This window comes from Chelonia mydas, chromosome 15 (assembly GCF_015237465.2).
Source record: "Chelonia mydas isolate rCheMyd1 chromosome 15, rCheMyd1.pri.v2, whole genome shotgun sequence".
In the NCBI taxonomy this organism is placed as follows: Eukaryota; Metazoa; Chordata; order Testudines; family Cheloniidae; genus Chelonia; species Chelonia mydas.
In genome coordinates, this window is record NC_057856.1 from 13,120,376 (window position 1) to 13,146,037 (window position 25,662).

The 25,662-nt window shown below is 39.4% G+C and overlaps 1 protein-coding gene across 19 annotated transcripts in view; it reads right to left on the reverse strand.

The window, feature by feature from the left end:
* CABIN1 (calcineurin binding protein 1) overlaps positions 1 to 25,662 on the reverse strand; it is a 212,816-nt gene that overhangs the window by 120,111 nt on the left and 67,043 nt on the right. For all 19 annotated transcript variants that reach the window (XR_006285947.1, XM_043529061.1, XM_043529059.1 and 16 more), the window contains 2 exons: positions 17,347 to 17,529; positions 12,189 to 12,520 (listed from right to left, as the gene is read on the reverse strand). Coding sequence is in view for 18 of the 19 variants with exons in the window: in XM_043529061.1 (XP_043384996.1) it covers positions 12,189 to 12,520; positions 17,347 to 17,529 (515 nt within the window). In the remaining variant the exon portion in view is untranslated. The remainder of the gene's footprint in view (positions 1 to 12,188; positions 12,521 to 17,346; positions 17,530 to 25,662) is intronic.

Genomic DNA, 25,662 nt, shown 5'->3' on the forward strand with positions numbered 1-25,662 from the left:
AGTGACTACACTTGCAAACCCTGTCAGCCCTAAAAATGAGAGACCAAGTGAGAGAATGAAATGTTCATCTTTCAGATGGCAAGAAAGCTCACCATTGCTCTGTCAACTAAAGCCTGGTCTATGGATAGATTTTTTTTTTTTAACTGTTGTTATTATTTCGGTTAGTTGTGTTTTTTTTTTTTTTTAACTGAAATAATTATACCAGTACAACCACTAGTGTGGGCACATTCATATCAGTATAAAGGTGCCTTAAATGAATGTCGTTTATTCCCCCTTTTTCCCTGTGGGAATAAGCTATACTGCTATACGCAACTTTATACTGGTATAACTGTGCCCACGCTAGGTATGTTGTAACACCTTAGCTATACCAGTATAGTTAAAGGAATACACCTTTTATGTGTAGATAAGCCATAAATTGGCTCTATATATTAAGAAATTAGGGCCTGGTCTGGCAAGCACCAGTCACATCTGATTTACACAGAAACATTTAACATGTGAGAATAAGAAATATTCCTGAGAGTAAGATCTTGCAGGATCAGTCTCCTAAGGAAGAAAAAAATATGGTTCAAGAGAACTCAATGCCTGACATGAATATATGAATATGAAAGCTTTTATCAAGGCTTTATTTTGGTCAGAAGAACAGCAGCTGTTGGCCCTGAGCAAACCTGCCACCCAGGAGTACTAACAGAAGGGACAATTATTAATTGTAAAGTTTCACTGACAGGCTAAATCTTTGGTTTACTTCTACTTTTTCCTTCAATCATTCCATGATCTCTTTAGCATTGAGCACTGGGTTGTTTTTTCCCCAGAGCACTAAAGCTGTAGAGCAAACAAAAGGCAGAGAACAAGGAAGAGAATGCACTGATATCTCTTGAGAGGCAAGTGACAATGCTATAACCTGCCTGTGGTGTTCTTTCTATGGACCTGGGAGCTGCATTTATAAACCATAAATCTGATTAACCCATGTACGTCCTGAAACTGTATTCTGGTTATGATACCACCTTAACCTTTCTCCTCTTGCTTTACCTTCTGTGGACATTATTGATTTTTTCTAGACTGATGTTTACCTTATTTCTCTGCTGATTTTCCTTTCCATCCTGTGAGTGTTTGTTGAAATATGCATAACTCATATATAAACCCTATCTAGTTGCAAACTTTTTCAGTCCTTCAGTTATAGTAGTCATGCAGAAACCCTCCGTGTCTTTTCAGAATTGGAGTCTCACCTCTGGACAGGTTACTTACTGTTTCTAGAATCAAGTGTAACAAAGCATAATGTTGGAAATGCCAATCAGCTGCTGGTAGGGGTCAAAACACTTCCAGATAAACTAGAAAGATTGTTAGAAACTAGGGAGAAACAGATATTGGGCCTCTGTAATTACAACATCTGACACTGGACAGAATTTGATGAGCTTACCTTGAGTATGAGACAAATGCATGTTACTTTACAAATACCATTAGGCATTTTCTGGCTTTTATGAGGACCAATACACACGTTTATTACCACAGAGACATATGAATAATAAAAGGTTCACTGGTGTTATGACTGGAAAATAAAATGCTTTGACTCACCATGCTCTCTCTCCATAGCACTGTTTTCTGCAATTTATACCATAACCACTCACTGACTTTTATGATCTAAAGCTGTAAAGCCTTTTAAGTTACAGACAGTAGAAAACCAAAGATATAAAAAAAGCTATGCAAAAAAGGGCCTGCTCCTGCTTTTATTGAAAAAAAGGAAAAACACTCATTGATTTCAGCATGGTGAAGGATTAGTCCTAAAGTTGCATTGCTAACAGAAAATTTATAAAAGTGCAGCAATTTATCATTATGGACTAGGCTGATTGTCATATTGAGGTGGATATACCGTAATTACATTTAGAATATGATCAGAGAGGAGGTACCTTTTCTTTTAAAGCCTCTCTCTTGCAAATTTCATCTGAAGGTTTCTATAACATATCAGTCATGCAGCAATGCTATTATCTGATCATGGTGTCTGATGTTTCAGGACACAGTAATTTTTAAGGTGTTGCGATCGTGTGAATCTTGTCTTAAAATTTACTCTTGCAGAACCTAAAATAATTGATGGCAACATATCTCACAATATATGCTTTACAGAACAACTCCTGGCTTTCCAATGAACTGTGAAAGACAACATTTATGGCCAGATTCTGCCCTGCATTAACATTGCTTTGCACTGCTATGGTGGTGCAAAACAATACTAAAGTCAAAATAACTGGTCACTTGAGAATTCCCACAATTTAGGGGATCTGGGCTGACACTGAGCCACTGTACTGGCTCCTAGGTCACCTTCTATGTCTCTCCCACATTTCCTGATAAAGGAATCATGGCTAGAAAAAAGGAGCTGGGGATAAGGTTGCTTTATGCCTGGGCAATCCCCAGGTGACAACGGCCTCTGAGGCTACTGGCAGTAGTCTCAGGTGGCTCTGATCTACGCCAGGGACTTCCCAGCACCCAGATGCCCCCAAAATCAGGGGCTGAGGGCCTCACAGAGGGCCCCCTTGCATTATTCCTCTCCTTAGCTGCACAAGATTGAGATCTATCTCACAATATGGAAATTCCAAAAAGAACAGTTCATTTACTGCTTTTGGTAGTGAAACAGAGGATAAGCCACGTGAACAATAACTACACCCAAGGTTTAGTTTGTGTGGTGTCTGACCATTCTGTTCTGAATGAAGTCAGCATACAGCATAAGTGACAATTATTACAATCAGCACTTCACATCTCTCAAGAAGCAGGCACATGAATACTTTTTACACTGTTCACACACATCAAATGCAAAAAGCGGTGAATGGAGCAGGAAAACAACAAACCTAGTGTTTCCAGTCCATTTCAACTCTGGGCTCTCCCTTTCAGATATATCGGCCTGTTTTTCCATCTCTGGTATTTAACAGCACCAGCCACCATAGTAAAGTAGGTGCTTTCAAGTCTGATCTTAAACTCCACTTCTACTTACTCTAAATGCTGGCAATGCCCATCATAGATTTTATTTTCCCTAATAGACCAGTCTACATCCTCCAAGCCCAAACTGTCACTTTGCAATGTCAGCTCTCTATTGATTTATGCATTGAAACTACACTGGGTTACATGCACATCAAAAGACTGGCTTCCTCTAAAGAACAAGACATCAGCATTTGGCTACCTAGCAGAAAATGTAAGAAGACTGCTGTATTATTTTACACTTCAAAAATATTCTGGCAGCAAAAAGACTCGCTCACAAATGGCTGAGTCTGTAAAAGCAGTGAACCAGAATTGCCAGTCTATCAAACAACAGAACAATGGGGCAACCCATGTTTCAGTGGTTTGTGCTTCACATTGCTCCTGGAAAGACACAGAGTTCAAGGCTAAATAAGGCCAAAAAAAGCCAAGTGTTTAAATATTGTACTTTCTGCTTTGCTTGCATGCATCCGTTTCAATCCAATCTGTGATGATCTGAGGTGTATGAAAGTGACATGCAATCTCAGGGCATCTCAACACACACGGCCGTGTGGATTTTTACTTACAGTAAAAACAACCCCTCAATCTAATATGTTTAACAAACAAAAACAGAAAAGCCACCATCACACGGCTGTAACCTTATATATAAAATCCCAGGCCTGAATGACTCTTAGGAGGTGTCTTATAGATATATTCCTGAAACCAGGATTTACACCAGATAGTTTGACAGAGCTGTAACTGTAGTGGCATGCTCTCGTGCTGCTCAAGTAGTGTATGATATATGTACACTGAATATATTATTCCTAGGGAAATCCACATATTTTGCAAAGTGATGACGATGATCTAGCCAAAAGCAAAAAAGTTCATCCAGACAAATAATGCCATTTTTCTGTAATCTTCACACAACTGTATGTAATGAGAGTAAAGGATGAAGCTAGAGATGTTATACTGTCCTTATCCTTAAATCAGGATAATCAGTAATTCCCAGTAAATACACTTGAGTGGATCTGAACTCATTGGTTTCAAAGACTCTGTTCTGCTTACCTTTTAAACTGGAGTCATTAGGAGCGGAAGAAGGGATTCAGGACAAAGCAAAAGGGATTTATTCTTACCAGTCTGAAGCACTGGATTTAACTGTGACTCAGACCAATTATAAAGAGCTGTTTCCAGTTCAACAACCACCTCCCACTCCCTCACCACTCCAAGATTCAAAGGCAGGCTAACTGACAGGTTACAGTCCCTTGCAGAACTGTTTTCCTATATTACTAAGATGGAAAAGGAGACTACCATAAAGATCATCTTGCTAGAAATCTGAGTCACCTCAGAAGTGGATACCTCTTAACTCCAAGGTGTCAAAAGCCACCTTTCCACAAGGGAAGGAACCACAGGAAGTGTGGCTGTGAGTTGCATAAAATGATCTGCTACTTCCTACCCCTCCCAGATTTTTAAATATCTGTTTCACTGCCAATGCTTGTAATTAGTTAAAAATTATGATACTCACCCCAAAATATCACTTTTACTAGTTACAAGAACTAATACTCCTCAAAGCCAAGCCCCCAACTCCTCCTTCAGCATATGGCCAAGAGAAGACCTAGAAAGCTCTCATTGAGGACACTGCAGGGTTAGCATCAATGTAGATGCTCTAACAACACTTTCAAATGTTGCTCCTCATTGTAGAAAACATTTTTTCAAGTTTGATTTTGTTAAGGAAGCCTGGAGTTGACCCTCCTCCATTATGGGAGAACATGCAGCCATGTTGATTTTAAAGCAGTGGCAGTGTTTGTGCAGGTGCATTCCAACGTTTCCCAGAGCCATACACTGTTCTGATCCTCAAATGACGTACAGATTTGAAAACATTCTTACTGTAGTTATATTTTTTATTTTAATACCAGGCTTTTAGGAGCGCCAGACAGCCAATTTTCACATTTGAAATTTGCCATAAATTAATATCCAAATAATGCAACAAATTAAGACTAAGGTTTATATTCTATTCCTTTTTACATATTTTTAACTTAAGCGGCATATAAACAAACTAGGGCTGTTGATTAATCGCAGTTAACTCACGCTATTAACTCAAAAAAATTAATCGCGATTAAAAAAATTAATTGTGATTAATCGCAGTTTTAATCACACTGTTAAACAATAGAATACCAATTAAAATTTATTAAATATTTTGGATGTTCTTCTACACTTTCATATATATATTGTATTCTGTGTTGTAACTGAAATCAATATATTTGAAAACGTAGAAAACATCCAAAAATATTTAAATAAACAGTATTCTGTTATTGTTTACCAGTGCGATTAATCGAGATCAATTTTTTTAATTGCTTGACAGCCCTAAAACAAACTATGTTTCGCTCTTCAAGATATTATTTGATATGGAAGGGTATAATGTGTATATATGTGGCGGCAGGTAACAGACTGCTGAGTAGTCTGAAGGTTCTTTAGAACTTTTGAATGTACTCAGAATAGAAGGCATATTTAATAGGAAAATTCTAGTTCCCCAAGTGAACAACAACATTTTACTTTGCATCAAAGCTATGTATTTTACAAGACCTCATCTCCAATGCACCTGCTATTTTAAAAACATAATCTACCTTTTTTTGGTCTATAAACATTTCCTCCTTACTGATTATTTGTTTGTGAAGGTTTCCACTATGTATTTCATGCAGTAGGTTGATGTGTTGTGTGGGCTTGTTTGGGGGTTTTTTTGGAAAGAGAAATTGGGAGAAAACCATGGGAAGCACCAATATAACCTATCTGATGGATTTTATTGGATCCCTAGTACTGTTGACATGGGCTGAGATCGGCCAATATGCCAGGCTTGGCAAGTGCCATTATATTAGGAAAAGTGATGTTACGTTGTTTGATCTAAACCCATAGGCCATACAATAGATATTTTAAAATGAGCTTCCATTGCTAACGGTGATACAAGCTCTGAACAGGTAAGAGAATAATTTGCTGTTTGCAAACAGGTGGCAGTCCAGTTTGTCATCTTTATGAATAACCTCTGTATAGCTCCATTTTATTTAGCAGCTTCTCTCTTATCAAGGACTAAAGCTGCTACATAGATGTAAAAGATGCAGGGGGCTAGAGTAGAAGTGAAAGATCCTGGAGGGAGACATTTTAAACAAATTAGTACCACTGACCTAACATATGACGAAGCAGCAAATATACATGATTATTACTAATGGGGTACTAACAATTTCTCTGAGCCGTACTGTTCGTGTTGGAAAGAGTTTTAAAGAACAGCACTGATCAGAGAAACTGTAAGCAACTTATTGGCTACAATGACATATAAACACACTTTTGCCATCACAATTGGGATACTAATGTAGACCAGTCCATGCAACATCTGTTCCAAAGTGTTCCAAGGTTATTAGATTTCAAAGTGGAATGTGAATCAACTGCAGCCTTGAACTATGCAAGTTTACATTGTCAGAATTTGTTCCTAATGTTTGATGTATGTCCTTTATAGACAGTATTTGACAGAATTCCAAGGCAACTAGCTCAAAGTGCCTTTTTGATTCCACAGTTGTGATGTCATCTTGCAGCAGGAATGTAGCAAAGAGTAGTCCCTGAAGCTGACTGAAAGCTAGACCCAGAGCAGCTGTAATATTGGTGTATTACTGGATTTGTACTACAAAGTTCCTGAAAACTGTCAAAACTTCCTACTTCCACAAACTAATTTGACTGTTAAATACAAAGTCGGTGATGATGAACAACTCCGTAGTGGATCACTTTATCAAAGATTCTGGCTTTAAATTACTACTCGTGCATTTTATACCATGTCCGGTGGCGGCCTGATGTAACTACGGCTCATATTACATTCTCCTAATGGCAAACAGGTGTTAAAAATTGTTAAGGGTTCTGTTAAGGATAGATAATGTATGAGCATTAATAAATTAAAAAAACCTAAGGACAGGAAAAAAAGCATCTCCTGGGAAAGACATTATAAGAAAGTTATGCCTAAAACCTGCATTAGGAGGAACATTTTATATATACACAACTTTTTTTTTTTTTTTTTTTTTTTTTTACACTTCCTGACTGCCTAAGGTTAGGAGGATATTATACCCCTGCCTGGACTGACCCCCACAACATAAGAGAACTATTCACTTTCACTTTATTTTAGGTAGTACTGTCTATCTGTATTTGTGAACAAAGTCTTAACTTTTTCTCTGCCTATCTTGTCCTTCCTATTTCACCCTGGATTTAAGTTATAAAGATCAAATTGTGGCATTGCCTTCATTTTTGTGGTAAAAGATGGAAGTCACACAGGAAGGATTAGGACTTCACTGCAAGGCAGAGAAGCAGGTCTAGTGGGGGAATAAAACTGGCAGTCAAGTTTGTAGAGAAAAAATAGCTTTTGAAAATTCACTTTTATATTCCCCCCCCCACCAGTATGAAAGTCCCATCTAACAAAATTTAGCAGCTAAACACAGATTAGCTTCGATGACAACATGAGATGAAAATAACCACCAACATTTTGAGGTGGAAAGGTGGAAAGTGGAGTGTCTGACCAAATAAAATGTAGAACAGATCCTGAAAAGGACTTGGTAAAAAAGCTTGTCCCTTTACCAACATCCTGATTCAGCAAAATCAATGGTACAGAGACATGACAGAAAAGGGTGAAAAGAACCAGTGCATGAGAAACTTACTTTTCTATGAACTGTGGAGGCTAGACAATCGTCTCTTCTGGCCAGCCATGAATTTTGGCCCTCCTTGGTTCTTCATGCAAATTTTTGGCAATGGACACAAGTGCTGAACTTCACAACAAGATTTTGTGCAATTTAAAATTACGCTTAGCTCTCTGAAACCTCACCAGAAATCTATTCAAGCCACACAGCAACCCACCTCTACCTAATCTATTTATCAAGGTTCTCATACCACGCTTGTCACCATGGTATAAGAACATAAGAATGGCCATGCTGGGTCAGACCAAGGTCCATTCAGCCCAGTTGCCTGTCTACCGACAGTAGCCAAGGCCGGGTGCCCCAGAGGGAGTGAACCTAACAGGTAATGATCAAGTGATCTCTCTCCCACCATCCATCTCCATCCTCTGACAAACAGAGGCTAGGGACACCAGACCTTACCCATCCTGGCTAATAGCCATTAATGGACTTAATCTCCATGAATTTATCCAGTTCTCTTTTAAACCCTGTTATAGTCCTAGCCTTCACAACCTCCTCAGGCAAGGAGTTCCACAGGTTGACAGTGCACTGAGTGAAGAACTTCCTTTTATTTGTTTTAAACCTGCTGCCCATTAATTTCATTTGGTGGCTCCTAGTTCTTATATTATGGAAACAAGTAAATAACTTTTCCTTATTCTAAGTATCCTTCTCAGTCCAGTTGTTACTACATATGCTCAGATATATTTTACTTTCTAAATTTATTTATGGGTAAAACTCCCACAAAGGGCATAATAGACAGACAGATATCCTAGCTCTTTGGCACTACCTAACCAGAGGCAGCAACTGTTTAAAAGAATATGAATCAATGGTCCAAGACAGAAAATTCTGTCCTCTGGAAATTCTGTGGTATAAGCAATCATAATAGCAGAAAGAAAAGGAGTACTAGTGGCACCTTAGAGACTGACTAATTTATTTGAGCATAAGCTTTCGATGCATGCATGCATCCGATGAAGTGATCTGTAGCTCACGAAAGCTTATGCTCAAATAAATTGGTTAGTCTCTAAGGTGCCACAAGTACTCCTTTTCTTTTTGCGAATACAGGCTAACACGGCTGCTACTCTGAAACCTGTCATAATAGCGGAAAGTAATAGAAGTTTTTTGGGAAGTTGAGTGGCAGTTTATTATGCACCAAATGTAAAAAATATATATAACCCTCTATAGACTGCACAGAAATTAACCTATCTACTAGAAATGAGGAAGGGAGGAACTGGCAAAGACAAGATTTAACGCTATGGCTTTCAGGAAAGACACGTATTTGACACGATATTTAGACCACTGTACCCATCCTCTTCTATGCTATCTACTGCCCAGCCAATAGCCAAACATAATGAATAACTAAGCGCGTATAAATAGTTAGTTTGTGAGAGAAAGAAAGAAAGAGAAAAAGAAGGTAAAAACATTAAGAAAATGTTTTGTGAGGAGTTCCTCAGGCAAGGATATACTACCCTCTGACCAACTACTTTGAAGATAGGCTTTCTTACTGGAAGATGATACAACCACAGTTTGTCAGCAACAGTAATGACAGATTGTGAAAATCCATTGCTGCTCTTAATGATTGGATTTTTATGAAGAAATTAATGGCTGTCATATACAAACAGTGTGAAAATATTTTCAAAACCGCCTGTGTTTAAAAACTGGTCATGTTTTGCTAGAAAATCACTACTTTATAGCCAGTCTGAATGCTGGACACATTCCACTTGATTCGTAATACATGTTACAGATCAATTTGGCGTCTCTTGTGCTGTTAATATTTTTGTACTACAGTATGACAGAAATTGAGCTCACATGTAATAAGATTATGAACACTGTAGAAATTGCTATATATTAATCTATGAATACATATATGTAATAATGACATGAACACTGTATATGACCAGGGCAATGAGGGAAACTTATTCTATATTGGGTTATAAGACTTTCCTGTGTGAATGCATTGATCTAACTTGTCTTGGGATTACCTGAACATTTATTATATGCCTATAATACTTGAATTCAATGGGAACTGTACATAAAGGCAATACAGTGGCTTCCCAGATGAGAATACATAGGTACACACAATAAAGACAAGGGAGGCAGCTGTTGGCTTCCAAGTGGAGCAGTATGAAGGAACTGGGTCTCCCAGATCTAGGGAATGGCAAGCCTTAGAGAAGAACTAGCTATGCAGACAGTATGCTTTATTGTTGTTAAGATGTGTTTCCTCTGAAATGCTTTTGTTCTAAATAAAGATTTCGCTTTAAGGAAGCTGTTTGGTCACTAATCCCCATTGTCACCGGGAACAAAACTGCAGGTTTGAGCCCAAGTCAGACCTAGTAAGGTGATCACAGTTGAGACACAGGGGACTGCCACCCTGCACCTGGTCTGAGATTGGGAGAAATGTGTGTTTCCATCACAAGAAAAAGGTGACAGCTTGAGGGGTAGAGGGGGCATGCTCAAGAAGCCAGGAGTTATTGGAGGTGCAGTTAGGTCGATAATTATGATAAGCAGTATAATTTTCTTTTCCATTTCTTTGCCATTATCTTTTCCATTACCCTCTCTGCTATTAGAATGCATAGTGGAAATTCAATTAATAGAAGGTACGGTGTAGGTGGGGAAGGAATACTAGGGGGGTAAAGTAGTACAGTGTGTCATTGCACTAGCCTTTCAAATCAAGAGACTTGGGTTCAAATGCTGATTTTTACCAACAGAGACGTAAGTTTGGTAGTTTCAACTTATTACTCATGGATACTTTACAACTTACTTTACAAGCTGGCATGATAGGCGGTTGCTGCTCAAGAAAGGCCCAGGGCTAGAATAGCAGTGGTGTTGCAGGCCAAAACTCAGGTGGACTACAGAACTGTGACAAAGAAACTTTCGCAGAACCTGACTGTAGTGCATTTTGCCTCAGTCTAGGCTAGAATTATCCATCTATAATTTTCATGAGCATCAAATTCTTAAAAAAAGAGGCTACAACATGCAAGAGTTACCCAAAACATCCATAGTTGCAAAGATCAATGCTCAATACATTTTGTATGCTGCTTGATTATGTGGGAGACAGTCCTCTGCAGAAACATGGTTACTTGTTTTGGGTGCAAAATAAACATGCTAAATCTAAAATAAAGGAAGTTTACAGTTCAAAACAGAGAAAGATATAACTCATGACAGTTAAAGTCCTTTCACAGTAATTCTACCATGAAGAACATATTTAGGTCATGCTGGAGGAGGAAAGTTCTGCTTCTCTCAGGCCAAATGTGCACTAATTCCAACACAGCGACCAAGACATTTTCTGCCCCGTTTAAACCAAAACCACAGGCCTGTGTGCCACAGTCTGCTTTGGAATTGCAATAGGATCCTTGAGTGACTTTCACTCAGTGATTTCTAACAGCCAGTAACTGGTCTACTCAGGGGGAAGTAATGACAGATTACAGGAGCAGGAAACTTAGAAACGCAATACCCTAGCACAGCAATTTGGGTTTAGTATCAAGTGGGGAAAAGAAATTTCTGTCAAGCCTTAATTCTTATTTTGACCTTCACTTAGTGATAGCTAGGATCCTACATCCATATAGCCATTGTCTGACTACCCTACCCGTCTAGTGAATGCCATTAGAGAAAGCATGCATTCCTATAAGATAGGAAGAATGTGTTCGGTTACAAAATCTTGAACTTTTTCAGCTGTGTGAAGGGAGGCAGAGGTAATGTTTCTGTCTTCATATTTAGCTTATATAACCTTCCCCTTTCCAAATCGTTCCATAACAATGCTTCAGTAAGGAGGAACTGTGCTCCTCTCAGAGCTCTGTTAAAACTATTCTTGACTGATTAGAAAATATCACTGTTGAGGAAGCACAAGATTTCCCTATCCCCAAAGGAGAACACAACCTCTGCAGTACTCCCAAGACAAGGCAGCACAAGAGTCAGAGACCAAACCTGGTCTTCTATCTGATAGTGATCTTACATCTGGCCCCTGAGATGCCACAAGCCAGAAACTGAGGGAGTTGGGAAGAGAACTAATTCTCACCATACTGAAGGGACCTTCTGGAACACAGCTCCTCTTGTTTTAATATATTAAGGATGTGTAATCTTCTAGTATCAGTAAGTATCTATTAATAAATCTACTGCTTTTATTTTTCAAAAAGCTGCATAAACACAAAGTCCTAAAATTTAAAAAGTGTGCACGCAAAGTATACTTTTTTGCATTCAGATCTCTCAGCATGTGTATGTGCATCAACTGGTTTGTGCATACCATACATATGCATACAAATGTAGTTGTCCAATTCTGCACATGTACTTTTTAAAATGTAGGTCCAATTTACTAATCTTCCCTATGCCCTGGATGTGGGTAAGCATTATTATCCTCATTTTACAGATGAGGAATCTGAGGTGCCACAAAGGCTAAGTGAACTGATCAAGGTCACACAGCAGGTCCATGTCAACGCTGAGGAGTTCCTAACCATTTGCTCAGTCTACTTACTTAGTTACAGGTAAGATATAATTCTTTTTATATTTATAAGAAATAAATAGTTTTAAACACAGCTGGCCAGTCATTGTGCCAGTGCTATGTCTTACCTTGTGTGTTTTGCTGTACGCATACAGAAAGGCCAGTCTGTAGAGGCTCTTATAGTGCTGGGGGAAACGGCTCAGACACAAACGGAAGGAGGTAATGCATTGTTCTGTCAGGAATTTGCGTTGCTCTTCAAGATCTGCTGGAAGACACTGGGGAAACTCAGATGTGTCTCCACAATATTCAGCTTTCTTCTTACAGTCCCACTGTGAAGGTGGGGGAACTGTAGCTTTGATAGGGATGCCAGATGATGCTTGGGCATCTAAAAGAACTTTCTGGACACTATGCTCAGTTGCATGATAAGATTCAGAGTTCTCCAAGGGTTCTTCTGACTTTCCTACAAATGAACAAAGGTTCAGCATTTGTGTTTTAGAACCGATGTATACTGAAAAACTTAAAACCTTTTCTCCATTAAACTACATTCAGAATAATTCCAGAACTTCCCAATATACGTGTGACTGTTCTATTCTACATGTTCAATGAACAAGACACCTTCAAGCTCCTAGAGAAACATATATATAACCATCTATCAAGAGGAAGGCAACTTTAGAGTCACAGGCTCTAGGGGCAGAAGGATCTATTATGATCACCTAATATGACTTCCTGAATAACACAGGCCAGGGAATTCCACCCAGTAATTTCTCCATTGAGTCCAATAATTTGTGGTTCAACCAGCCCATCATTTTTACAAGATAAATCTTCATTTATCAGATAATGCTGACTCTACAATATCCCTTGTCACCTGTTGCAAAGGTTAATTACCTTTACTGTTAAAAATTTGCAACCTATTGCCAATTAACATTTTTTCAGCTTCAGCTTTCAACCACTGAATCTTGTTACATTCCTCTACTAGAATAATGAACCCTCTCATATCAGTTACTATCACTCGATGTAGCTATTTATAGTCCATGATCAAATCGCCTCTTAACCGTCTCTTTGATTAGCTAAATAAACTGAGTTTAAGTCTCTCTTTCAGGTGTGTTTTCCTCACTGTGAATCATTCTTGAAGCTCTTGTCTGAACCCTCTCCAATTTTTCAACAGCCTTTTGAATGTGTTGACACTAGAAATGGACACAGTATTCCAGCAGGATGCCTATGTTTTTCAGAAGCTTCTGAAGGCTGGGGAAAATATTTCTATTTAATTTTTTAAACCATTAAATATTTTACAATCACCGCCTTCTGACCTAGAATTGTTAGCACACTTGATACGTCTGAGCCATCCCAAGTTTGAGGAAGACCTTTTAAAAATTTTAACTTAAAAAGTGTTATACATTTTTCAAGCTAGAGCATATTCATACAATGTTTCAGTAATACCAGAATGTTTTAATTCTCAGCTCAAAAAGTTTCAGTCATTCCAATGCCTTAATCATCCCAGGAGCAGAGGAAAAAAGCTGTCAAAATTAACACGAGCAAACCTCTTTTACATGCTTAGCTGATGTTATTTTGCATTTATCCCCATAGCATCTGGGTGACTTAAAATTTGTTTTAATTATTTTTAAAGTATCCAAAACAAATGTTTATGTCCCTTCCCTCAAAATAGGCTTTTTTAAATTAATTGTAGGAAAGCTAATTCAAATATTTTTGAATTATTTTTGAATTGTGGGTTTGTGTTGTGTTGTAAGCAATTGGTGTAGTTAGAAGTGGAAGTACAAAACATACACCCCGCCTCTAATACTGGGTCATATTACATATTACAAAATAATGTTATCAAATCTTATATTAATTTACAGCGGCGACGGACAGGGGGACAGGAGGGGAGGGGCCAGGGGCTAGCCTCCCTGGCCGGGAGCTTATGGGCCGGGTAGGCCATAGTTTGCCCACGGCTGGTATAGTCACTCTAGCACAAGTTTCCCTAGTTTAGACAAACCTTAAGAAAAAGCATAATTCAAAAGAAGAAAACAAGTTATCAAAATATCAGTGATACATGCAATGTTGAAATAAACGTTTACTGTACATTTCTCTCCAATGAGAATAAGGGAATGGATCAGGACCAGCTAAGCATCAAATTTTGTGGATCCATAAAATATGATATTATGAAAGGAAAGACTAAACAATGGTGTGATGTGATAGGAAAGTTTTATGGGCCTAAGTTTGGATGGCAGCATTACTCACAAAGGTGAACAAATTACATGCCAATAATATTTATGCTACACCCTCACATTTTACAGAAAAAAATGTTAACTTTTAGAGAGTTTTAAACTAATGTATTGGTTTTGTTTTTCATATCCCTCTACTTGTAAAGCCTAGCTCCCGCAGCACCGAATTCAGCTACACAGGCTTCAGATGGAGAGAGAAATTCTAACTAACAGATTTTGGAAGGTCTAAAATTATTTAAAATCACTTTTCCATATATAACATCTGATATCAAATGATCTATTGGAGCTACAAATAACTGCTGTATTCCACGGGAAAAGGATGGCAGAGGGTGATTTCAAGTTCTCCATTGCAATTAAGCTTTCAATTGTTGTGAAAGTGCAATTTACAAATGTAGATTTTTGTTTGTTTGTTACATAACTGCAATCAAAATCAAAACAATGTAAAATTCAGAGACTACAAGTCCACACAGTCCTACTTCTTGTTCAGCCAATTGCTAAGACAAACAAGTTTGTTTACATTTACGGGAGATAATGCTGCCCTCTTCTTATTTACAATGTCACCAGAAAGTAAGAACAGGCATTTGCATGGCACTTTTGTAGCCGGCATTGCAAGGTATTTATGTGCCAGATTTGCTAAACATTCGTATGTCCCTTCATGCTTCGGCCACCATTCCATACTCCTGAGGGCATTCTACACCAAAAAATTTAAAGTTCTGGGCACAATATTTTAAAATTCTGCAAGTTTTATTTGTCAATAAATAAATACAGGGGCTCCAGCATGGCAGTGGGGAGCACAGGCCACTGGCTGCACGAAGGTGGGAGACCACCCTGCAGCCTCCCCACCCCCACCCTCACCCCTGGGACACGGACTAAGTGGTGAGGCTGCACCCGACTTTGCCCCAGCACAAGACCTGGGCCTGCCCCAGAAAGATCCTGGGGCCCTGCCTTGCCCCTCTGTGCCAGGCGCACCAGGTGTGGGGCAGGCAGGCTCAACCAGGCAGGATCCAAGTGTGAAGGGGCTCAATGTGGGGGGATACAAGTGTGGGGTGAGAAAGTTCTGTGTGGGACAGTCTGGATGCAGGCAGATTGTGGAGGGATCTGGATGCACAGAGGCTTGTTGGGGGGTTCCAGATTCAGGGGCAATGGGACTCTACAGCGGCTTCCAGGTGAAGGTGGTTGGAACTCAGCGGGGGAGTCTAGATGCAAGGGGAGTGTGGTGTGGTGGGGTGGGGGTCTGGGTGCAGTTAGTTGGGGATCAGTGACATGGATGTCTGGATGTGGGGGCTCAGGATGAGGGGGGGGGTGAGGCTCATCAGGGTGGGGGTTTGAGTGCCGGGAGCAGAGTGGCGATGGTCTGCGGTGCAGGAGTGGGGGTTGGGAGGCAGGGTGGCTCCAGATGCATGGGTTGAGGTTCAGTGGGCAGAGTTCAGGTATGGAGTGCTAGGGGTGTTCTGGGTGTATGGGGTGAGGGTTGGCAGGAGAGTCTGGGTATGGAAGGTCTGGCTGCATGGGGATTGAGAGGATGGGGGGAGCATCTCCCCATACAGTGACCTCTCCCTCCACAGCTGAGGAGTGATGGGGGCAGGAAGCAGGGGAGGATGCTGAACTTCCTGCAGTTGGGGGAGGTTTCTGGGTGTGGGTCTGACACAGCTCCAGCCACTCCTTGCAACGGAAGAGTAAGTCCCATCCCCTCCTGCCTCCAGCCCAGCCAGGACTAGCAGCTGATCCCAGCTCAGGGTAGGAGACACTGGTTAGGGTGTCTCCAGCCCTGTGGTGATTTACCTCTCCATTGGCTGCTCCGGGTGCCTGAAACAATGTACCTGAGCTGCTAGGGAGTGGTGTGTGACTGCTCTTGCAGCTTCCCTTTGCTTCCCTGACAGAAAGTCATTTTTCTGCGGGGAAGCCTAGAAATTTGCAGGGGACATCAATTCTGTGCATGCGCAGTGGTGCAGAATTCCCGCAGGAGTAATTTCAGAGGAAATGCTCCCATGCTGATGACGCTCTTTAAACAAATAACGCGTTAATTAAATTTGTGACTGAACTCATTGGGGGAGAATTGTATGTCCCCATATTCTCCCATATATTTCATTTTATTGCAGCCTCGGATGATGACCTAGCACATGTTCATTTTAAGAAAAACTTTCACTGCACATTTGACAAAACGCAAAGAAGGTACCAATGCGATATTTCTAAAGATAGCTACAGCACTCAACCCAAGGTTTAAAAATCTGAAGAGCCTTCCAAAATCTGAGAGGGATGAGGTGTGGAGCCTGCTTTCAGAAGTCTTAAAAGAGCAATACTCCGATGCGGAAACTACAGAACCTGAACCACAAAAAAAGAAAATCAACCTTCTGCTGGTGGCATCTGACTCAGATAATGAAAATGAACATGCGTCAGTCCGCATTGCTTGGGATTGATATTGAGCAGAACCCATCATCATGGACACATGTCCCCTGGAATGGTGGTTGAAGCATGAAGGGACATATGAATCTTTACCGCATCTGTCACATAAATATCATGCGACGCCAGCTACAACAGTGTCATGAGAACACCTGTTCTCACTTTCAGGTGACATTGTAAACAAGAAGTGGGCAGCATTACCTCCAGCAAATGTAAACAAGCTTGTTTGTCTGAGCAATTGGCTGAACAAGAAGTAGGACAGAGGACTTGCAGGCTCTAAAATTTTACATTGTTTATTTTTGAATGTAGGTTTTTTGTACATAATGCTGCATTTGTACGTTCAACTTTCATGATAAAGAGATTGCACTACAGTACTGTATTAGGTGAACTGAAAAATACTATTTTGTATTTTTAAGTGCAAATACTTGTAATCAAAAATAAATATAAAGTGTGCACTGTACACTTGGCATTCTGTGTTGTAATTGAAATCAATATATTTGAAAATGTAGAAAACATCCAAAAATATTTAAATAAATGGTATTCTATTATTAACAGTGCGATTAATCGCGATAAATATTTTTAATTGTGATTAATTTTTTTAATCACTTGACAACCCTAGTCATAGTCATCACACAAGCTGCTGTGAGTTACATAATAAAATGATTACCTCTTTCTTCTTCAGATCCTAGAGTTTCTTTGCAGGATGCCATCACATCTGAACAGGAAGTGGAAATCCTCTTCTCTGAGTAAGGCTTCCTCGAACTGTCTTGAGAACTGGCAGGTTCATTAAAGATGTCCTGTGTGGAGCTAGAATCAGAGAGCACCACTGCTGTGCTGTCCTGACTCCTTTCTGCAAAAAAAGGAGAATGAGGTAAAGAATGAATGTGCTACTTCATCCACACCACAGGAGACATTAGGACCAAACAGACCTCCATCTTAAACCATGAGTTAGTGCTTTCTCCTCAATCTAAGTAGCATAATGACTGCAACCATTTTGTAAACTTTCTCTATTGTAACACATGGACCTATGCCAACCAATGTGCTTATTGTCTAAAAGATAAATTTATTTTCTTGTAATCTGTCTTCTACAATTTATTGCTATGTTCATCTCCTCACCTGTTTTTTCCAAGAACTGAATATGTAATTGTTTTCTTTCATAAGCAGTTGTTAAGTATTCATGTAGATTTCATTTTTCGAATGATTTCCTGGGATATCTCAGCACGTTAGAAACCTCGTACAAGGGCATTGATGCATAACCCTGATAAGCAGTCACCTTTAGGACAGAATGTAGCCAACGCTTTACACTCATAACATTCAGCAGTTTTACTGTGTCACTTGTGGCATCTCAAAAAGCAGGTGGGATAACTTTGGTACACTAGATAAAAATCTGAGTCCACTAGAACTCATTTGCTAGGGAAAGACCTCGAACATCAAGATTTCTAAGAATTTTTGGAAGCAGTTCTTGCAAAGGACAGAAGATCAATGTAATTAGAGATGCAAAAGACCTAAACAGAACGATCATTGACATCATCCACTTGACAAGAGTTTGATACAGTCCACGGAACGGTCATCTGCTTAGCATCTTGCTAAGATTTCGGTTTGAGATAGACATCAAGATTCCTGGACTTCAGGCTAGCAGCAAATCTTAATTAGTAATGAAAGAGGTGCAGGGGCTCAAGCAATTTTTTTACTTTCATAACTGATGTGGCAAACCCAAGGGTGCCAGGGCTATGAACTGCCAAGACTAGAGGTGCCAGGGCTCAGCCCTGGCAAGCCCTTGCACAAATTAAGCAATGGCTAGCAGATAGAAGGGTGAGGGAAGTGATTCAGTCTTGGTGGGTACAGCTGATTAGAGTAATGTATCGCACCTGTTGACTGCATTACAGTTTGGAGGGGGTTGTTAGCCCTTTCAGCCATAGTTGTTCAGCACATGAAACAGTTGTACAAGGTGGTGATTATAGTGGGATAAAAACCATACCCTAGAATAAAGGAACAAGTGAAAACTACTCAGATACCTCTGAGACCAGTCTAATATATTCTTAGTCACTATGTCAGGGTTTGGCAGAGACAACCTAGCATATCTTCATGATTGGAACTGGAACAGCCCATCCACATGCAGGCTCTAAAACTACAACACAACTACAGAAAAAGATACACATTTTCTTCCTCAGATGGGAAAAAACACATTTTTCTACAATTTTCCACCAGCAAAATCCACTATCTGATGTGAAATCCTAGCAGACAGATCTCTCTCTATATCTAAAGCCCATGGATGAATTTAGTCCCTTTACCATGGACAGGATTGGTTCAACCGATAAAAAAGTTGTATACAACTAATGGCATGCAAAAAGGCTGACACGTATCTGACACTGAACACCAATGCAGTCCCTCTGTATTCTTATTCATGATATGATCAAGAATAAAATGAAAAAATGCTCAGCAACAGAGAGCTTCAACAGAGAGAAGCTGATAGTATAAATAACTCCCTCCCTTTCTGTACAAATTACACAGTACAAATAGAGCGCTGAGATGCTTCTTATGGATTTGTCTTAACCAGATAAACCCTCTCCCCAGACCTCAACTTATAGTACAGGTATTACTTGTTTTGATTCCAAAAAGATTATAATGCATTTGATTCAACCTAAGCGTTTTTCATTTGGCACATGAAGAAAACCTGTCTATCCAGTGAATAGGTCTTATGAAACTGCACCTGGAAAAAGGAACTGGGGGAGGGGGTTCCTGGCTTCCTAATAGAAAGTTTTACAGTTTGTTAGTGATGACAGACTTTATATAGAAATGATATCATTACAAAAGAATGGGAGAGGAAAGATTCTGAATGGAGGTCAGTCAAACTTTCATGACTCATTTGTAGAGCTTTAAAAATGTTCTTTGATATATGTGGATATAGTTGAACGCCTGGTCGGTATCAGGGGGGAAAAAAGTTGTGTTTTAAACTTCCAAGGTTTGGAAATTGATTGCAAAGTTTTGGGGGATAAAATAAAAGATATTTTCTCTTGTCCACAGTGATTCTTAGCAGTTTTGTAACATCCAGAAAGACTGGTTGAATGACAGCACCAACAACAAAAACCCTGATATAGACAACCAACACACTCCACATTTACAGCAATTCATCTGACAGATTTTTTTTTTAAATGGTAGAAACTCAGGCATCTGCTTCAGAAGCAGGTTAGAGGTTGAGTTAGAAGACTGCAGATGCAAAAATACAGCAGTTGCGAGACTATAAATGTTTCATTATCCCATAAGCACTGAAGTTAGTTTTGATGTTCAGCCTGTGACAGATAAAAAGTCAAAATGTTGGAATGGGAATCAAGAATGGCTGGTATACAGTGAGTTTGTGAGGGCTACATCAGTTACTAGGAAATTATACTAACCTCTCTCAGCATAAAAAATGATGCTCAGAGGCTCTGAGCCAGCATGTTATATTTCAAATATCCGCATATCAATGAGGTTTTTCATCCCAAGGGAGCAAACGTGAAGTCTTCCTTTTCAAATCCTAACTAGCAATCCCAGCTTGAAGTTTCTACTAAAAAGAAGTGTACATATGTAGGTATGCATGAGTGTATGTGCCACTCTCTCTTTGGGCTATTCCTACACTAGCTAGACAGATACCCAATATTTCAACTACATCATCATCTAACCCTGCTCTGAGCACACAACATAATGGTAAAAACACAAACATCCATCCAATGACTCCCAATATTGCTTCTGCTGATGGAGCTGAGTTGGTGGGCTGCAACAATAGAAATGTTTTCAAAAGTAAAGCAAGTGTAGACCAAGCTTCTTTTTTGGGGGGGCAGAGGGGAAATGGGAGAAAGAGGATGTTTTTACTGTTGCATCTAAGACATTTTTAATGATTTCTTCTGAGTCAACTTCCTCATTTTCAGTGTACATTTCCCAAAAATGTTTAGAAAGATTGGCACTTGATTTTTTTAATATTTAAATAAATCAAGACTGCTAAGTAGAAGATATGGGTAAATGTGGTGTCATCATTTCTTTTTCATGGGCTCCAAAGCAACCACAGAAGAGAGGGTTACTATGTAGAGGGCATGTGAGCATGACTATTTTCCTTCACTTGCTTTGACCATTGATATATTACATAGTGGTGTGCATTACTTCGGAGTACACACCAAGGTGCCACTAGGATAAGATAAGGGGTGGTCTGAATAGAAATGAAAAAACTTACATATTCAATGCACTCCACCCCCAGCTGCTATTGAAATTCAGCATAAAAGTTGTAAAATGAGAGTCTGAGATTATTAGGTTGTTGCCAGGATTCAACTAATAGTAATTCAGAGGCTGGGAAGTGCTAATATCCACACATTACAGATATTCTCTGCTCAAAATACCTTAAAACATATACGTTAGTGCATCAAGATTCAGACTCCATCTGAAGAAGTTCCTAAACTGGACACACTTTGAACCTGCACTGCAAATAACAATGGGAACAAGAGCGAGGGGTTCCAAAATTAGGCCTCTCCAAAGACACTACTTTAGTTACGAATAAAAGGACTCCAGACTTAGAGTTCTTCTGGACAGTGTGTTGTGAGTCAGGATGTAAGTGAACTACCTTAGCAGTAATTAGAAATCTGTAGGACAGTGCTATGGAAACAGGCATGCATTACTGATAGGAGAAACCATGAAACTAGACAACTCAGCACTGACTGTATGGATCATTTTGGGAAGGGGGAGTCTTCCAGGAATCCCCATTTCCCCCGACTTCCTTTTACTTCTTTACCTACCCTCAAATGCCTCCTATTGCTGTAACTGTCCCACTGTCAAGAAGGGCTGTACATGGCTCTCTTTGGAGCCTATCAGTGTCACTCCTCTAATCAAGCAGAGATGACTGCTAGAGAGCAACACCAGGAACTCTCTCCCCCAGAAAAGATGAGCGAATCACTTTCTCAGTTCTCCCATGCCAGCAACAATTTCAGGTTCTGGACTGTGATCCTTCCATGGTAGTTTACTGTGATGTCAGACTGCCAGACTAGCCAGCTGCATGGTTCAGTTTGTGAGTTTGAGCAGGAGCCCAGAGAGAGAGACTGGTGTCAAGACTATATTAGCTTTGATTATTAAGAAATAATTAAAACATATACAGTGTTTTACGTTTATCTAGAAATTTACAAACATTCCCTGCCAAAAAAGTCTTAAGAGCTAAGAAAGAAAAAAGGTAACATATGGCCTAGTAGTTTAGGAAAGGGGATTACTATTAAGGGTTGGAAAGACCCCTGAAAGCTTACACTAGAAGATCTTCAGAGCAGGAGTTGTACATTCCTGTATGTTTGTACAGACCCTAATACATTTTTGGCACAACTGTAATAACAATACATGAGCTTTAAAATGCAGTTTTATTCTGAGAAATGACTAGAGCTGACTGAAAAGTTTCAGGATTTTTCTGATAGGAAGGGATACATTTTTCATGAATATTTTTTCTATTTCTCAAACAACTTTAGAAGTGACTATGTATAGCATATGTGGCATTGTAAAGCTACTTCTTTATTGTTCCAATAACTTCTATATCAAATGTGCTCAGTTTACAAGCAAAGAGATGCTGTCTGACTGCCAGTTCCGCAAACTCAGCCTAGAATCTGCGAATCAAGCTGTGTTCTTTCTATTTCATCCACCAGCACCAGCGGTGAAGGTCCCAAATTAAGCACTCGACACCTATAGAACTCCAAATTATGCTTTCAGCAACACCTGCACAAACTCAGTGTGAGAGATTCTCTCCTTTGCTACAGTCAATGTACACACAATTGTGTAGGCCCCGCTGCAAGGCCTGGTGAAGGGAGTATGCCGAGGATGGGGTCATTATGGGGATTCTATTTAAAGCAGCCCCTGGGGATCCCACTGTTATCCTACGGGACCATTACAGTCCTCTCAGCAGCCCAGAATTGGAGGATGAAAAGGTGGGGTAAAGTCACCTTTGCCCTCCCACTTCCAAGGTTGTGAGTTCTGTGCTGTGCCTCGAAGAGACTTAGCAAAGAATCACACCAAATGCCTTCAATATGTTTGCACAGGTGTAACTGACAGGAAAGAATCAATTTGTTGATGAGCATGCGAAGGGATGGAATCCAACTCACATCCTAACAACTGTAGTGTCTCTGCAGCGCTAACAGTAGTACAAGACCATAAAAATTTATAGGGTAAAATTTTAAAAGTCAAGGGGGGGGGGAAATCACTGGGTCTCAGGTGCCTAAGTCACTTAGGTACTTTAGAAAATCTTACCCATTGTCACTAAACTCAGTAGACATGACTGCTTACACAAAGGGAGCAGATCTGCTGAGTATGAAGGTGTCTTTTTACATATTCACCTTTTGGAGTAGAACTGCACTTTAGAGAGGGATTTGAAGGAGGAAAGGGAGTCTAGGTAAACAAGAAGAGGGAGCCAATTCCTGGCATGGGGGTAGCAAAAGTGAAGGTACCAACCTTAGAAAAAAGCGTTTGAAGACATTTGGAGAGTGTGTGCCAGAGGAGGAGAGCAGAAATGTAGAAAGGGGCAAAATAAGTTATTTAAGGATTAGAATTAAGAATTTAAATTGATGTGTTAAGAGAAGAGAGCAAAGGGGAGTGTGAGCTGTGTCCTCTCTTCAGTGGTATGAGAAAAGGAAAGCATAATCAGAATACTTACCAGCTGAAAGGGAGAGATATGCAGCAAGCATCACCTGACTGCCAAATGGTCAAGTCAGTGCTGCAGCTGCTTGTCTTCACCAAATTTAAAAGGCCACCTATTAGAAAAGCGTACTGGGAAAAGGGTAATTCTACACTGAGACATTTCAGGAGTGACTAGGTGAATGAGAAGAAACGTTGGAAGGAACAGAATTTCTGCCTATTTGAGGCAAGATATGTGACAAACACACGCCCAGGTCTTGAAGACTGAAGTTTGAAACGGCTGTGTCTTTTTATTGATATTATGTTTCTATAATAAAAGCTGAGATAAATTTTTGTTATCTACTGCTTGTGGTAATTTAATACATTCTGTTAAAAGAGGGGAGCGTTGTGGTTGGAATCCAGCAGAGTAAGAGAACAATTGCCAATGCGCCATATATTCTGCAGCTCTGGTAAGTACTGCAGAATTGTGCTCACAAATCTAAACTTTATTATAAGAACTCTTTTAAATGTCTAATTCGTACAGTTGGGCAGGAAACATTAAAAATGTGAATCAAGAGCAAGTGATGGACAGAGAGAAGATTTCAGTTATACAGTAGAAACATCAGAAAGCAAGCAGTGTTTGGTAAAGACCCAGGCCCCAATCCTGCAAACATACATGTATTTAACTTCAAGCTTGTGAACAGTCCCACTAAACTTGCCTAAATCCCAATCACATAATTACGTGCTTTGTTGAATCAGAGTCCAAAGGAGGGGGCTAAGGAGAGGAAACAGAGAGATGTCCGCCGTGTTGAAAATGAAGAATCCAGGATAATTATTCTTCCATGAAAATCCTCTAATCTCGCAACACTAGAGACATCTTAAAGTGCCTAATTTTGGGATATCACACATACCAGAAGGGTTAAGATTTCTGTTTACTATTATCCTCCAGAAACAAAAGAAAAATAATTGGTTGGTTAAGACTAGAAGGATGTAAACAAGTTAAAATAAAATTTTACCTCAGTAAGAAAGTAATTTTTGTTTCAAAACACAAAAACTAACAAGCCCTTTCCTTTTCCCAAATGTAAAAAAACCTCAAATAGGAAAGTTGTAGACTTTGTTTTTTACTTGAAAATATGACCATTTTAAAATGAGAGGAACCTCAAACTTTATCAAAAATATGCAATTTTTAAAATTTCATCTGTTTTCAATATGAAAATGGCCATTTCTTAGACATTTTTGCAAAAACTCCAAAACTACCTGGGTCACAAAATGAAAAAAAGTATTGAGTGAAAATTTATAAGTGTATTATTTCCACACAACACCAGTTAAAATTAATTTATGTTTTCTCAGAGGACACCGTATATTGCTTAGTGAACACAGCTGTTTAGTAGAGGAATTCAGCAGACCTCAAAGTTGTGTTAAACTTTTACAGTTGACTTCAGATGTACATTTACATATAAAAAAATATTTAAAAATTCTGCTTTGCTCCAGCAAAGAATTCTCTCCTCATATCTTCGAACATTGAGCCCCAGTGTGCAGGAGGGACAAGCGGAAAGGAAAAGTGCCTTTCATCCTGTTTACGTATTGTTACATTGTTTGAATATAGGTCTTGCTAGAAAGATAATTTCAGGATTTGAAAAATTAATGCAGATGGACCCTTTACAAACAAGTTTCAAACTTAGAAATTAACACTGTTCATAGACTGCAAGGAAGGGAAGGGAGGTTTCATTAAACACTGCAGTAATTTCCATTCCATTGTATCTGGGAAGACCCTTTTTAGTCATTCAGGTGGCGGAAGAGAAAGTATTTACCTATGACATTTTAAAGAACTAGAACTTCTATCAGATCTCAGTTCTCTTCTTAAAAGTATGCTAAGGCTAATCTAGTTTCTGACTGACTGAAGTTCACAAGGCTGATCCATAAACCAAAGTAGAATAGTGCTATTCTATAATAGCACAGGAAGCCATTGCCACTCTATTTCACTAATATCCAAATAAAAACACTTGTGTGTGCCTATCAGTTATTTGGAAAAAAAGGTGTTTTAATATAACTTTGAAAAAGGATCAGTGTCTCTCTTTGTCTCAGCACTTCTTTAGGACCAGGAGATCATTATTCTATGTCAACACTATTCCATTGATGTGAACTCTTTACATATACCAGTATACATATGGAATATACCTTGTCATCTGAACTGTAGATGTTCACTAGCATGGCAGGAATGAAAAAAGAAGAGGGCAATGGTGTGTAAAAATGTGAGACTGGCCTGAAATAGCAAGTATACAATAGCACTGGACAAGAGGCTACATGCAAAGGCATAAGTATAATGTAGTAAACCTCTTAGAATAGCATGCTGACTGGCAGAATCTGTTTTGCATTA